We start from the raw sequence: 16,430 nt of genomic DNA on the forward strand, positions 1-16,430 counted from the left end.
CGCCCTGGCAACAGACACGGTGGAGGAGTGTGTTATGATGAGTCACCGAAGGAGGAAAAAACAAAATACCAGCTAAGTCCAGAAAAACCAGAGAGGTTGGTAGCTATCGGATTGCAGACCCCTGGACCTATCCACAACAACTAGCAGTAGCCATGGGGGGTTCCTACGGTGCCCTAGACCCCTCGATCACAGCCGGAGAACTACAAAGCCTAAAGACAGAAAGGAAAAACTAAACTGCCCCAGAGCAGACTCCAAAGCATTAGGCAGCCCCCAACATATGACGGTGAAGCAAGATGAAAACACTAACACAGATAGATAGGAAAGCTGCTGTCTGCCATCCGCAAAAACCCTATCAAAATGAGCCAACCGACTGATAGGAAAAACAGGCCCTGAAGTCGCTAGGCTTCAAAAGACTATATCAGCACTCAGGTATATTCTGAAGACAGAGCAAAAGATCAACAGATCAGAGACAAAAATGGAATTCAGCTCACCCCCGGCCGGGGATGGCAGAACTCCCAAAAAACAAGGCATAACAAAAACAAAACTGAAGAGTACAAAGCAGAGCAGAAAAACTTAGCTTTGAGATGCAGGAATCAGACTGGTCTCCAAGAATCCAGCAGGAAAATCACCAGCCAGGAAGAAGGGCGTCGGCAGCCTTATATCCAGTCCTCAATTCCAGCCACCCAGTCATCATCTAGCTGCCCAGGTGTTTGGTAATCAGCCTCACTACCTTCCTTCACCAGAGGAGGGAGTTCATCAGACCTCAATGATGAAGGGAAAAATGAACCCACAACAGTACCTCCCCCTTGAGGAGGGGTCACCGAACCCTCATCCATGCCACCAGGGCGATCCGGGTGAGCCCGATGAAAGGCACGCACCAATCTTTCGGCATGAATATCAGAGGCAGAGACCCAGGAATTATCCTCCTGACCATAACCCTTCCACTTAACCAAATACTGAAGTCTCCGTCTAGCCAGACGGGAATCCAGTATCTTCTCTACCTCATATTCCATGTTACCTTCAACCAATATAGGGTCAGGAGGTGCCACCACAGGAACTACTGGTTCAACAAACCTCTTCAACAAGGACTTATGAAACACATTATGAATTTTAAATGTGACAGGAAGAGCCAACCGAAAAGAGACCGGATTAATAATCTCCAAAATCTTGTAAGGTCCAATAAATCTAGGCTTAAACTTAGGAGAAGCCACCTTCATAGCGATATTTTTTGATGACAACCAAACCATATCACCCACCTTAAACTGGGGACCAACAGTCCTACGCCGGTTGGAAAACCGCTGGGCCTTTTCCTGGGAGAGAGACAACTTATCCACTACTTGGTCCCAGATCTGGTGCATTCTCTCCACCACAGTGTCAACACCTGGGCAGGCAGAAGGCTCCACCTGCCCTGAAGAAAATCGAGGGTGAAAACCAAAGTTACAAAAAAAAGGTGACATCAAAGTGGCAGAACTAGCTCTATTATTTAAAGCAAATTCGGCCAAGGGCAAAAATGAAACCCAATCATCCTGATCGGCAGAAATAAAACATCTCAAATACGACTCCAAAGTCTGGTTTGGTCTCTCCGTCTGCCCATTGGTCTGAGGGTGAAATGCAGAGGAGAAGGACAACTGAATTCCCAGCTTGGAACAGAAAGTCCTCCAAAATCTAGACACAAACTGAACTCCTCTGTCAGATACAATGTTCTCAGGAATCCCGTGCAAGCGAACCACCTGTTGCAAAAACAAGGGCACCAACTCAGAGGAAGATGGCAACTTAGGGAGTGGTACAAGAAGGACCATCTTAGAGAATCTATCACAAATCACCCAAATAACAGTCATTCTCTGAGAGACAGGCATATCAGAGATAAAATCCATTGAAATCCATTGAAATATGGGTCCATGGGCTCCTGGGCACCGGCAAAGGCATCAACAAGCCACTAGAGCGAGAACAAGGTTTAGACCGGGAGCAAGTCCCACAGGACTGAACAAAATTCCTATGAAGAGGAGGATGAATGAACTCATGGAGATCAACATCCGACACTGCGGAGACACCATCACGTGTTTCTCAACGCAGTGATTCTAGAGCACTGCCCCCATCCCTTATGGGAAATATGTAAAACATGCAAAACAGAAGCATTGCTCCTACCAGCCAGTTTCCTACTCCACACTGATGAGGGGCAATACCCCCGAAACAGCTGTATGTGGATGGATACCATGTTTTGGCATAGGTGGTTTCCTTCATTGGAGACTGCCCTTCCCGTGGTTGTTCCTTCCCGGGCAAAGACCTGGCTGGTCATTGCTTGCGTTGAGAAACACGTGATGGTGTCTCCGCGGCTTCTGTTTTGCATGTTTTACATATTTCCCATAAGGGATGGGGGCAGTGCTCTAGAATCACTGCGTTGAGAAACACGTGATGGTTTTCTCCGCAGTGTCGGATGTTGATCTCCATGAGTTCATTCATCCTCCTCTTCATAGTCTTTTTACTAGGCATTGCTCCTACCAGCCAGTTTCCTACTCCACACTGATGAGGGGCAATAACCCGAAACAGCTGTATGTGGATGGATACCATGTTTTGGCATAGGTGGTTTCCTTCATTGGAGACTGCCCTTCCCGTGGTTGTTCCTTCCCGGGCAAAGACCTGGCTGGTCATTGCTTGCGTTGAGAAACACGTGATGGTGTCTCCGCGGCTTCTGTTTTGCATGTTTTACATATTTCCCATAAGGGATGGGGGCAGTGCTCTAGAATCACTGCGTTGAGAAACACGTGATGGTGTCTCCGCAGTGTCGGATGTTGATCTCCATGAGTTCATTCATCCTCCTCTTCATAGTCTTTTTACTAGGCATTGCTCCTACCAGCAAGTTTCCTACTCCACACTGATGAGGGGCAATACCCCAAAACAGCTGTGTGTGGATGGATACCATGTTTTGGCATAGGTGGTTTCCTTCATTGGAGACTGCCCTTCCCGTGGTTGTTCCTTCCCGGGCAAAGACCTGGCTGGTCATTGCTTGCGTTGAGAAACACGTGATGGTGTCTCCGCGGCTTCTGTTTTGCATGAACAAAATTCCTGACATCATGAGACAAGGCGGGCCACCAAAAAGACCGACTCACCAGATCTCTAGTACCGAAAATACCTGGATGACCAGCCAATGCAGAGCAATGAACTTCAGACATCACTCTCTTCCTCCACTGGTCAGGAACATACAACTTTCCACTGGGACAACGCTCAGGTTTGTCCTCCTGAAACTCTTCCAGAGCACGTCTCAAATCGGGCGAGATGGCAGAAAGGACTACTCCCTCGCCTAAGATGGTAGCAGGCTTAGTCACAACAGGAGAATCAGCAAGGAAACTCCTAGAGAGGGCGTCTGCCTTGACATTCTTAGTGCCCGGAAGAAAAGAGACCACAAAATCAAAACGTGTGAAAAACAAGGCCCACCTAGCCTGTCTAGGATTCAAGCGCTTGGCCGACTCCAGGTAAATCAAATTCTTGTGGTCAGTAAGGACCACGACTTGGTGTTTGGCTCCCTCCAACCAATGTCTCCACTCCTCAAATGCCCATTTCATGGCCAACAGTTCCCGATTCCCCACATCATAGTTACGTTCGGATGGGGAGAACTTTCGGGAAAAGAAAGCACAAGGATTCATTTTAGATGTCACAGGATCTTTTTGGGACAACACCGCTCCTGCACCAATCTCAGAAGCGTCCACCTCCACCTGAAACGGGAGTGAGACATCAGGTTGCCGCAAAACCGGAGCAGAAGTGAATCTTCGCTTCAGCTCCTGAAAGGAAGAAACAGCCTCCGGAGACCAATTCAGCACATCAGCACCCTTCCTAGTCAAATCCGTCAATGGCTTGGCAATACCAGAAAAATTAGCTATAAATTTCCGATAAAAATTAGCAAAACCAAAAAACTTCTGGAGGGCCTTCAAAGAAGTGAGCTGAACCCAATCATAAATGGCCTGTACCTTGGCCGGGTCCATTTCAATAGTTGACGGAGACAAAATAAATCCCAAAAATGAAATCCTCTGTACCCCAAAAAGGCATTTCGATCCCTTGACATACAGGGAATTCTCCCTCAAAATCCGGAACACAGTCCGAACATGTTCCACATGAGAGTCCCAATTCTTGGAGAAGATCAAAATATCATCCAGATAGATAATCAAAAATTTATCCACAAAGTCTCGGAATATATTGGTCATGAAGCACTGGAAGACAGAAGGGGCATTAGTGAGCCCAAAAGGCATCACCAGGTACTCAAAATGTCCCTCCGGAGTATTAAACGCTGTCTTCCATTCATCCCCATGCTTAATGCGAATAAGATTATACACCCCCCTGAGGTCAAGCTTGGTAAACCAGAAATCAGGGGTAACGGATACTGATATTTAACTGTAATTATGTTGAGGGCACGATAGTCAATACAAGGCCTTAATGAACCATCCTTTTTAGCCACGAAAAAAAAAACAGCACCTAAGGGTGAAGAGGATGGTCTAATATGACCCTTCTCCAATGCCTCCTTAATATAGGATCGCATAGCCTCATGCTCGGGTACAGATAAATTGAAAAGCCGACCCTTGGGGAATTTACACCCCGGGTTCAGCTCAACTGCACAGTCATAACTCCTATGAGGAGGCAAAGACGCAGACTCATTCTCACTAAATACATCATAAAAGTCAGCCAAATAGTCAGGAACATCATGCGACTGGGGAGAGGTGGAGAAAACAGGAGCATCACTAAGGGCACACCGACAACCCCAACTCACCACAGACAAAGATTTCCAATCCAGAACTGGATTATGGATTTGCAACCAGGGAAACCCCAGAACAATGGTATCATGCAAATTATGCAACACCAAAAATCTGCAATTTTCTTGATGGTCTGGGGCGACCTGCATTACCACCTGGGTCCAAAACTGAGGTTTATTCTTCGCCAAAGGAGTAGCATCAATACTCCTCAAAGGGATAGGCGTCCGCAGAGGTGTCATAGGAAATCCACAACGTTTAGCAAAATCCAAGTCCATCAGGTTAAGAGCTGCTCCTGAATCCACAAAAGCCTTGGCGGAAAATGTGGACAGGGAGCAGATCAGAGTAATTGCCAGAAGAAACTTAGGTTGAACACCACCCACAGAAAACGTGTGTGCACAACGTTTCTCTCGTTTAGGGCAGACAGAAATAATATGCGAGGCATCGCCACAAAAAAACACAGCTTATTACGCCTTCTGAACTCCAGACGTTGCGCCCTAGACAAAACTCTATCACATTGCATAGGTTCAGACATTTGTTCAACAGGTGGCAACATCTCTCGTGTAGTTTTGCGTTCACGTAAACGCCGATCCACCTGAATGGCTAATGATATAGAATCGTCAAGACCAGAGGGAACAGGAAATCCCACCATAGTATCTTTTACAGTTTCTGACAAACCCTTCCGAAAGAGGGCTGCCAAGGCACCATCATTCCAGGTAGTAAGGACCGCCCACTTTCGGAATTTTTGACAGTACAACTCTGCCGAATCCCGACCCAGGCTTAATGCCAACAGGGTCTTTTCAGCCTGATCAATAGCATTAGGTTCATCATACAACAACCCCAAGGCTTGAAAAAATGCGTTCACATTATTCAGAATAGGATCATCAGGTTTCAAAGAAAACGCCCAATCCTGGGGATCGCCGCGCAGCAAAGAGATGACAATTTTAACCTGCTGCGCGGAGTTCCCCGACGAGTTAGGCTTCAAGGCAAAAAATAATTTACGATTATTCTTGAAATTCAAGAATTTAGACCGATCCCCAAAAAACACATCAGGAGTGGGAATCTTTGGTTCAGCAGCATGTGAATGAGCAAGATAGGCGGAAATTCCCCGCACTTCAGCAGAGAGCTGCTCCACACGATCAGACAATTGCTTCATCTCCATTGAGAGAAAAATTCCCCCTACGGCCTCAGAGATATAGAGGAAAAAATATGCACACACAAAAAAAAATTCTGACACTTTTTTTTTTTTTTTTACAATTCTCTCCTGCTATTGAGTACCCTAGGATCTGCGGTATGGCTGGTGATTCTGTTATGATGTGTCACCGAAGGAGGAAAAAACAAAATACCAGCTAAGTCCAGAAAAACCAGAGAGGTTGGCAGCTATCGGATTGCAGACCCCTGGACCTATCCACAACAACTAGCAGTAGCCATGGGGGGTTCCTACGGTGCCCTAGACCCCTCGATCACATCCGGAGAACTACAAAGCCTAAAGACAGAAAGGAAAAACTAAACTGCCCCAGAGCAGACTCCAAAGCATTAGGCAGCCCCCAACATATGACGGTGAAGCAAGATGAAAACACTAACACAGATAGAAAGATAGGTTGAGCAAATGATGAGGCCCAAGCTAACTACATAGGACAGGATAGGAAAGCTGCTGTCTGCCATCCGCAAAAACCCTATCAAAATGAGCCAACCGACTGATAGGAAAAACAGGCCCTGAAGTCGCTAGGCTTCAAAAGACTATATCAGCACTCAGGTATATTCTGAAGACAGAGCAAAAGATCAACAGATCAGAGACAAAAATGGAATTCAGCTCACCCCCGGCCGGGGATGGCAGAACTCCCAAAAAACAAGGCATAACAAAAACAAAACTGAAGAGTACAAAGCAGAGCAGAAAAACTTAGCTTTGAGATGCAGGAATCAGACTGGTCTCCAAGAATCCAGCAGGAAAATCACCAGCCAGGAAGAAGGGCGTCGGCAGCCTTATATCCAGTCCTCAATTCCAGCCACCCAGTCATCATCTCGCTGCCCAGGTGTTTGGTAATCAGCCTCACTACCTTCCTTCACCAGAGGAGGAAGTTCATCAGACCTCAATGGTGAAGGGAAAAATGAACTCACAACAGGAGTGGGTCTTCTCCTTTCTTCCAACTGCACCTTCAACCCAATCCCACCTCTTTTCTCCCTAATCCTCCCCTCTTTTGAAGTCCACTCTGTCCGCATCTACTCTCCCTTCAACCTCCAAGTGGCCGTCATATACCGACCTCCAGGCCCGACCACTGCCTTCATTGACCAATTCTCTACCTGGCTTCTTCATTTTCTTTCAACTGACACCCCCGCTATCATCATGGGTGACTTCAACATCCCCACTGATACCCTTCAGTCAGCAGCCTCCAAACTCCTGTCCCTTACTTCATCCTTTGGACTTACTCAGTGGTCCTCCTCAGCCACCCACACAGATGGACACACATTAGACCTGGACACACATTAGACCTGGTCTTCACCCGTCTCTGCTCTCTTTCTAACTTCACCAACTCCCCTCTCCCTCTGTCTGACCATCATCTACTCACTTTCTCATCCCTGTCCTCCTCACCTGGCATCCATGTCCAGCAACATGCACACCTTCGCAGAAACCTTGCACACCTAGACACCCACGCGCTCTGTGATTCTATTCTACCACTGGCATCCATATCCTCACTCCATGACACAGACAGTGCCACTGCTTTCTACAATGCCACTCTCGCATCAGCTATTGACATGGTTTCCCCTCTCGTTCATGGCAGAATGCGACGTATCAACAGACAACCCTGGCACAATAACACCACTAAAAAGCTCCAGCATGTGTCCAGGATTGCAGAACAGCGCTGGAAGAAAACAAATTCGCAAGTTGACTTCACCACATTCAAACAGGCAACACTCGATTTCAAATCTGCCCTCACCTCTGCTAAACAGGCCTACTTCACAACCCTTGTATCTTCCCTATCTTACAACCCAAAACAGTTATTCAAAACTTTTAACTCCCTCCTCCGCCCACCACTGTCTCCTCCAACCTCCCTCATCTCTGCCGAGGACTTTGCCACACACTTCAAAAGCAAGATTGACGAAACAAGGCAAGTATTCATCACTCAACCACCACAACCCCTTTGTATACCAGACCAATGCCCAAAACCCATAACCTCACTCTCCAACATCACTGAAGGGGAGCTTAATCGCCTCTTCTCCAAATCGCACCTCACAACCTGTGCACTTGACCCCATCCCATCCCACCTCCTCCCCAACCTCACCACAACACTTATCCCATCCCTAACCCACCTCTTCAACCTATCACTAACGTCCGGTACCTTCCCTTCTGCTTTCAAGCATGCCACAATCACGCCTATCCTTAAAAAGCCAACCCTCGACCCAACCGCTATGTCCAGCTGTCGCCCAATATCGTTGCTCCCATTCGCATCCAAACTCCTGGAACAGCATGTCCACGCTGAACTTTCCTCCCACCTATCATCTAACTCACTCTTTGACAATCTACAATCTGGTTTCCGCCCCCATCACTCCACTGAGACAGCCCTGACCAAAATTACTAACGACCTACTTACAGCCAAATCAAATGGACAATACTCTATACTCCTGCTTCTAGACCTGTCCGCTGCATTTGACACAGTTGACCACTGCCTCCTACTACAGATCCTCTCCTCCTTCGGCATCAAAGGCCTTGCCCTATCCTGGATCTCCTCATACCTTTCCAACCGCACATTCAGCGTCTCCCACTCCCACACCACCTCCTCATCCCACCCTCTCTCTGTTGGAGTCCCCCAAGGCTCTGTTTTAGGACCCCTACTCTTCTCAATCTATACACTTGGTCTGGAGCAACTCATAAAGTCCCACGGATTCCAGTACCACCTTTATGCTGATGACACTCAGATCTACCTCTCTGGCCCAGACGTCACCTCTCTGCTGTCCAGAATCCCAGAGTGTCTATCAGCCATATCCTCCTTCTTCTCCTCTCGCTTCCTCAAACTCAATGTAAACAAATCTGAACTCATCATCTTTCCTCCATCTCACAGATCTTCTTACTTGACCTAGCTATAACAATTAATGACATCACACTTTCCCCAGTACCAGAAGTCCGCTGCCTCGGAGTAACCTTTGACTCTGCCCTGTCCTTCAAACCGCACATCCAAGGACTTTCTACCACCTCGCCTCCAGCTCAAAAATATTTCCAGAATCCGTCCTTTCCTCAACCCTCAATCTACTAAAATGCTTGTGCATGCCCTCATCATCTCCCGCCTCGACTACTGCCACATCCTTTTCTGTGGTCTCCCTGCTAACACCCTCGCACCTCTCCAGTCCATCCTTAACTCTGCCGCCCGACTAATTCATCTCTCTCCTCACTACTCCTCCACTTCTCCCCTCTGCAAATCTCTTCACTGGCTTCCATTCCCTCAGCGTATCCAGTTCAAATGACTAATTATGACCTACAAGGCCATCTATAATCTGTCTCCCCATATGTCTCTGAACTAATCTCCCGATACCTTCCCTCACGTAATCTCCGGTCCTCCCAAGACCTCCTTCTCTCCTCCACACTTATTCGCTCCTCACCCAACTGCCTCCAAGACTTCTCCCGAATAGCCCCTATTCTCTGGAATTCTTTACCCCAACAAGTCCGACTATCAACCACATTTAGATCCTTCAGACGGAACCTGAAAACCCACCTCTTCAAGAAAGCCTACAGCCTGCAATGACCCTGCTACCTCCTTCTCTCTCACCACTACCAGTGATATCACCTCAACCAACACCAGAACTGCTGCAACCCACCAACCTACTGTCTCCTTCCCCACCATCCTGTAGCATGTAAGCCCGAAAGGGCAGGGTACTCTCTCCACTCTGTATAAATCTGTCATTGTTAGTTTGTTTACTGTAAGTGATATCTGTAATTTGTATGTAACCCCTTCTCATGTACAGCACCATGGAATCAATGGTGCTATATAAATAAATAATAATAATAATATTATCATCAAATATCTTCTGTCTTGCTCTTACAAACCATCTTTTATAAAAGCCTCAAACTTCTGTGTGTGAATCAGACCTGAGATCTAGCATGATAGAAGATTACAGAGAGGGAAAGATGGGAAAAATTCATATAGACGGCCGGTGGTGATGGAGTCAGTGACGGAGTCTGGACAAATATGTTTCTAGAGCCGTAGTAGAAGATGAAGATGTCGTCCTCATCATGATGTAGTTATTTCTCCTGTCACATGTAATGAATATCTTCTGCAGTATTGCTAATGCCGATTCCAGTGTCGGTAAATGAGGCGAGAATTAGCGCTATGGAAGATGAGTCTATGACAGTGTTCCCCAACCTTTCTGATATAGAGAGCCACCTTCAGTTCTGAGAGAGGGTCACGAGCCACATCCAGCTCCCTCCCCCCTCACAGTAGTGGCAACCAGAGCCCTCATTACCGGTATAATGATAGCCAAAGCTTTTCCACAGAAATCCCCCAGAAGCCGTATAACAAGATCCAGTGGTCCCCACAATTCCCCTATTCAGTATTCTCCCATCCAGCACTCCCAACACACTGTCACATCCAGCTTCAGGCACCTCCTTGGACAGGTAGTATCATCCTGTCTCCAGCATACCATACTTAAAAAACATCGAAACCTCTAAGACCAGTATACGTGCATCCAGATCTACTCTTCTGTGCAGGACTACTCACAAAATTCACCATTTTAAGATGTGGTCCTCATACCTGTTAGCTATACGTGGAGCTAATGCACCAAGCTGGAAGACAGCCGCGAGCCACAATTCATGGGACGGCGAGCCACAAGTGACTCCCGAGCTACAGGTTGTGGACCCTTGGTCTATGAGAAACTTGTTCAGCTGCCGACTCTGAGGAGGAAACTGCTTGTTGTCTGTGACCTAAACTATATTGGTTTTTATTAGTAGATGTAAAGAAGAAAAACTAAATACTGTAAAATAATAAATCTCCTCATGTGTTTCCCTTATTATCTCTCCAGTAATTGTATTGTAGTCACGAACCAGGTTGGTTTAGTTGCCCCCTGTTCGCCAGGGATTTATTGTATCCCAATTTCCAGTTCCAGTTTGGAGCTTGCAGCTCTCAGGCAGGGAACTAGACCTAGGGTAAGTAGTCTCCAGAAAGGCTGCCTTGCTGTGTACTGGCTATTGGGCACTCTGCAGTGGGGCGGTATGTATATCCCCGGTCTTAGGCAGGAAATACACATGTAAAACCTCCATTCCGTCACTGCCAGAATCTCCCAAATACCCCAGAACACACTTTGCTGCCACCAGCTCCTGTTTGGACAATTAAAATTAACATCATGTCAGGAGCCAACCCACACAGTAGCGTAGCTTTAGCACGGAGTTTATGGCAATACGTTTATAAAGAAAGGAAACCAAAGCTAGTAAATTTTTAGAGTTTTACTCCAGAAAAGATACAGTGTTTACAATAATACAAAAAGATGCTAAAAGTGAGACAATTACAATATATACAGGCAATTACAAAATAGAAAGGGATTAAAGGATGAACTTACAGTTCTCAGTCAATGGCACACCATGTGGGAGAGGGGAAGGGGAGTTCTCAAGGACCAGGATTCAGTCCACAGCAGGGATGGTATATGCTGTCTCCCCAGGTCTGAACACCAGTCTGAATAAGCCTGCTAGCCTTATACTTTCTTCTAGCTGACCTCACTGGGTGGGCAGAGCTAGAGAATGTACTCCTCTTTTCAAAAGTTACTGAAAACTCATAAGTGTCATAACTCTGGCCGCGAGGCTCACAGAGGGATGGCGAGACTACCATTTTTCTTATGAAATTACCTTTCTTTTGATACCAAACATGAACTACCTGCGGGCTAGTGGACGGTGGGAACCCTTTTCCTGATTCCAGATAGGCGCCAAAGCTTTAAAACCCGCTGTGGATAACTTTACCTCTGCAGTTTCCAGAAATATAAAGTTTCCTGCTTCTATGAATATTCTGCGCCATTATATTTGGTCCTTAAGGAAAAAAGTGATTTTCAAAACCTTGTGCTCTTGCACAACGGCTGAGTGAACTGATCACAAACACGTTCCTGAGGGAGGGGGGAAAGAAAGGGGTAGAATTACACAGTGCTGGTGGAGAGACACTTCAGCTATTTGTGTGTACTGTACAAACCTAATGGGGGGAAGGGCAGCGTGTCAGTCCCAGTAGATGCAGCGGAAAGTACTGGAGGTGTAATTGAACCCCTGTAAAATGATTCATATTTTCCTGACTATTATTACACAGGATTTTTATGATGCTACATCGTTTCATCTTCTCATTTAGGTCTCTACAATATCAGATCCTCTCAGTGGAGATCTTCTATATAAGAGAATTTTCCTGATATACTCATCAAGGATGGATATGAACAGAGACAAGATGGCGGAGAGGATATTACACCTCACCCTAGAGATCCTCTTCCGACTTACTGGAGAGGTGAGAGATTCTGATGACATCACATTACATCATTCTTATCTATGGGAATAACAGATGGACAGAACTGGAGAGGTGAGGACTCTGGAAATGTCTGTAGTGGGATTTATTAATGTGTCTCTCCGTAACCAGGATTACACAGTAGTGAAGAAGACCTCTAGTGAGCACTGTCAGCACCCTGTGTCTGAGGGATGGGTAAGACTCCTGAGCCCAATCACGGGGCCTCCTCCTCACCCCATGATACATGAAGACATCAATGACCAGAAGATCCTAGAACTCACCTACAAGATGATTGAGCTGCTGACTGGAGAGGTGACACTGCTGGGAATTCTGGGACATTATACAGTAACGCTATGAAGGGATTGAGGGGGATGACTGTATCATTGTATGTGTCAGGTTCCTATTAGGTGTCAGGATGTCGCCATCTATTTCTCCATGGAGGAGTGGGAGTATTTAGAAGGACACAAAGATCTGTACAAGGACGTCATGCTGGAGTTTCCCCAGCCCCTCACATCACCAGGTAATAGGATTAAATACACACGGCCTATAATTATCTGGATGTAAAGAATGAATTCAGTCCCTATAAGTGTTTCTTCCAGATCTGTGCAGTAAGAGGACAACATCAGAGAGATGTCCCCGTCTTCTTCCACAGGACTGTAAACAAGAAGATCCTAATGTTCCTCAGGATCATCAGGTAGATGGAGAGAAGGTGTCATGAGATCTCCCCTATGATGTGTAGATGGCTGTGAAGGTCTTGTGCTTAGTCTTGTTTTATCCAACAATATTATATGTTTTATACTTGTGTAATGAGAACAATGGAGATGGCAGGATTAGAGATGATCATAGATGTGACTTCTCCATCTGTCTGTGACTTTTACAATATTTATTTTAGGGTGAAGATCTGACCCATATTAATACTACAGAGACATATGTGAGGAATGATGAGCGATGTAAGGAGGAGATTACTGCTTATAACCGGTCAGGTGAGTAGGTAACCACTAAATATAGAGAAGTCACAGATTCTTCTCTGTCACCGGCTGTGGCTGCTTTATCGATGGTGAAGTCTGACCATATCACAATTGTGTGATCACCATTTTGCCGCTAGAACACAACATGTTGCTCCACCCAAAACTGTTCAAATGATATTGGTCATTGAAAGCCCTTTTCTATAGAACTTACCACCTGGAGGATCCACCTACCCCCTAGGATTAGAAGACGCTGACCATTACCTGCCCATATCTGTAAACTAAAAAGCCAAATGACCGCGTATGTAGAATGTGTGCAGTGAGGCCAAGTGTGAATTTCTGTACAATAACAACAGAGTTTTCCTTTATCCTGACTTTTCAATTTAAAATTGACTAACTTCAAACAGGGTCTTGAGAAACTACATAAAAACACTACACCTGTGCCATGATATATCTCTAAACTGTGCGTGGCTGATGTCTGTAATATACATTTATTCACACCTGCAGGAGATGTGTTGGAATGACTCGAGCCCTGATTTCATGGATTGACTCCACATCATAAATCACAGGTTTACAAAAAAATATTTTTTGTATTTATCGCAGGTGACTTTGTACTTTTTTGTCCTGATTTCATAAATGTACATAGTTTTTCTGTAGCACGTATAGTTTCCATGGAGCAGCATCATTATTATAAGGAATAGGAAATATACTGGCAACATTAAGAAGTCAGAAATCTACATATCAGAAAAAACGCTTCACCTTACAAAACAACTTTTATTGAACCAAAATAATTTCAAAATAGAAACCAAAATATGAGCAGAAATTAAAAGTGCTTGACATTAGACTGTCGTTGGTATGATTTTCAGGGTTGTCCCTATATAACAACAGTAATCTGCCATCACTGAGTCATTCCAAAAACCCTGGTAGCGGTGCTCCATTACTTTAATGTCCTGGTGAAACCGTTCGCCTTGTTCATCGCTTACATCCCCAAGATTTTGAGGGAAGAAATCTAAATGTGAATGCAAAAAAGTGCATTTTCAGAGACATGCGACATCCAAGACACTGGTATGCATTTAGCAGTTCCTCAACACCTTCAACATATTCTGGAGATTTTTGTTTTCCTAAGAAGTTTTCACAGATCCACTTGAAGCATTTCCAAGATCTCAATTCCTTATCATTTAGAGTTCCTTCAGACACATCATCTCTCATACGCTCTCTCATGTGAGAACCAACAAATACCCCTTCCTTCAGTTTTGCTGGTGAAACGCTGGAGAATTTCTGTGAAATGTACTGGAACCCTTATGAATTTGTCTTTGCCATGGCTATCACAAAGTTTAACCAATCCCAACTTTATCTGTAGTGGAGGAAGAAAGATTTTTGTTGGAGCAACTAAAGGATAATGCTGAACATTGTCTCTACCTGGACCATAAATGTTTCTCTGTCCCCAATCATGACGGACATAATGCTCTACTGTATTTCTACTGTCCCATAAACACAAGAAGCAACAATATTTTGTGAAACCCCCTGGCATTCCCATTAGCAGACCAATCACTTTCAAATCACCACAGATATTCCATTAGTGATGCTTATATTGTATAGCATCCAAAACGACTGACAGATTTTCATAACTTTCCTTTAGATGACATGAGTGAGCAATAGGGATTGATGGTTTCATATTTCCATTGTGATGCAACACTGCTTTCAAACTTGTCTGGGAAGTCGCCAATCTGCAACCAAATGCTCTTGATTCAGTTCTTCAAAGAGGCCATTCACATTGTTACAGCACACAATTGGTCCATCAACTGTGAAAAATTGTGCTAAAATGTTACTTATTTTGGTAATAACACACTTTGTCATCATCATGAAGAAGACTCTTCTGTTTCAACCTAGATGCAAGAAGTTCAGCTTTATCTTTTGACAATGGAAGGTCTCTGATGAGATCATTTAATTCATGTTGAGTAAAGCGTTCTGGCTGCTCCATCAGGGACATACTCATCTTGACTTGAGGTCTCCTTGTCTTCGCCAGTAGATTCAGCTCCAGTAGTTTTCATATTCTACTTCATTTTCATCCAATCCAGACAGCGATGGTACAGGAACTGGCAAGGTACCATCATGTGAAACTGGCCTAATCACAGATTCAAGTTCAGGGTAATAAATCTTATGTTTGTTCTTTGTAGAAAAGCCCTTCAGTATTCACAAAACGAAAGTAGCAGTCATCACTATGATTTTTGGGTCAACTCCAAATCACGGGAACGGAAAATGGCATAGCCACTTTCCTCATATTCCACCCGTCACGAAGACCATTTGAACAACGTGAGCATATCACATGAGGGGCCCAACTTTTGTCTTTGTCAAGTGGACACTTAAAGTACATCTGGTACATCTTTTTAATATCATGAGTGATTGAACGTACTTGGCCTTTTGGTGTAAAAGGACCACACACATAGCAGAATTTGTTTTGATGACTGATACACTGTTGGGGCGTTTTTCTCCTTTAAATCAGATCAAACAGTAGAGCAAGTTCAGTTCAATGGTGGTGACAAATCAAAAAAAAACTGTGATGAGCCAACCGACTATATGTAGATATTTCCCCACTAAATATCTAAAACCTTTACTGATGTTGACCCTGTAAGAAAATTCACAATTAAGTAAGACAAGCAAAGAAATGGGAATAACATAGGAAAAACCACAGACATTGAAAACAAAAATACTTTTGTCTAAGAAACTTTATGTGATCGAGCAAAACTAAGCATATTTTTGGATTCAGTACATCAAACTCCATAAAACTGACATACGACCTTTGCTGATGATTTTTTTTGTGTTGACCAGTGTTATGTTTTCAATTCTAAGGAATTCAGATTACTGCACAATCTCTCCTGAAATGTGGAGCACTAATACTTTCCCTACTCTTCTGGTCAGGACTCATAGTAGCTCCAATGGTCCACCATAAATGAGTGAAAGTCCTGTTTATATTGGAGCTTGCCCCTCATACTCCGTTGTTGTTGAGGATGTAACATGTTTTTTGTTCTATGTCTATTTGTTTACGGTTTTTCATATTGTATGAGTTGTGCTGGATTTGGCCTGCCTCACTTATGTGAGCCTGTAACTTCATGGTAGTCTTTAAAAAAAGAGGTCTCCTTTGCCTCTTCCAAATGCCCAAGATCTAAATTTGAAGACACCGCATCTCTGCAATATTATAAAGAGTCGTCTTGAATATCTAATACTTTTTAAAGAAACTAATTTAATGGAAAATATTGCTCGCGCTCTAAATT

The 16,430-nt window shown here is 44.7% G+C and overlaps 1 protein-coding gene across 1 annotated transcript in view; it reads left to right on the forward strand.

Annotated features, from left to right (window-relative positions):
- LOC141047161 (uncharacterized) overlaps nucleotides 1-16,430 on the forward strand; it is a 130,260-nt gene that overhangs the window by 16,250 nt on the left and 97,580 nt on the right. Inside the window, 5 exon segments of the mRNA XM_073542118.1 lie at nucleotides 12,047-12,196; nucleotides 12,326-12,505; nucleotides 12,590-12,713; nucleotides 12,793-12,887; nucleotides 13,086-13,176. Coding sequence (XP_073398219.1) covers nucleotides 12,119-12,196; nucleotides 12,326-12,505; nucleotides 12,590-12,713; nucleotides 12,793-12,887; nucleotides 13,086-13,176 — 568 coding nt within the window. The 5' untranslated portion in view covers nucleotides 12,047-12,118.

The sequence above is a fragment of the Dendrobates tinctorius genome, unplaced genomic scaffold (assembly GCF_039654945.1).
Source record: "Dendrobates tinctorius isolate UK_male_01 unplaced genomic scaffold, ASM3965494v1 ptg000126l, whole genome shotgun sequence".
Lineage (NCBI taxonomy): Eukaryota > Metazoa > Chordata > Amphibia > Anura > Dendrobatidae > Dendrobates > Dendrobates tinctorius.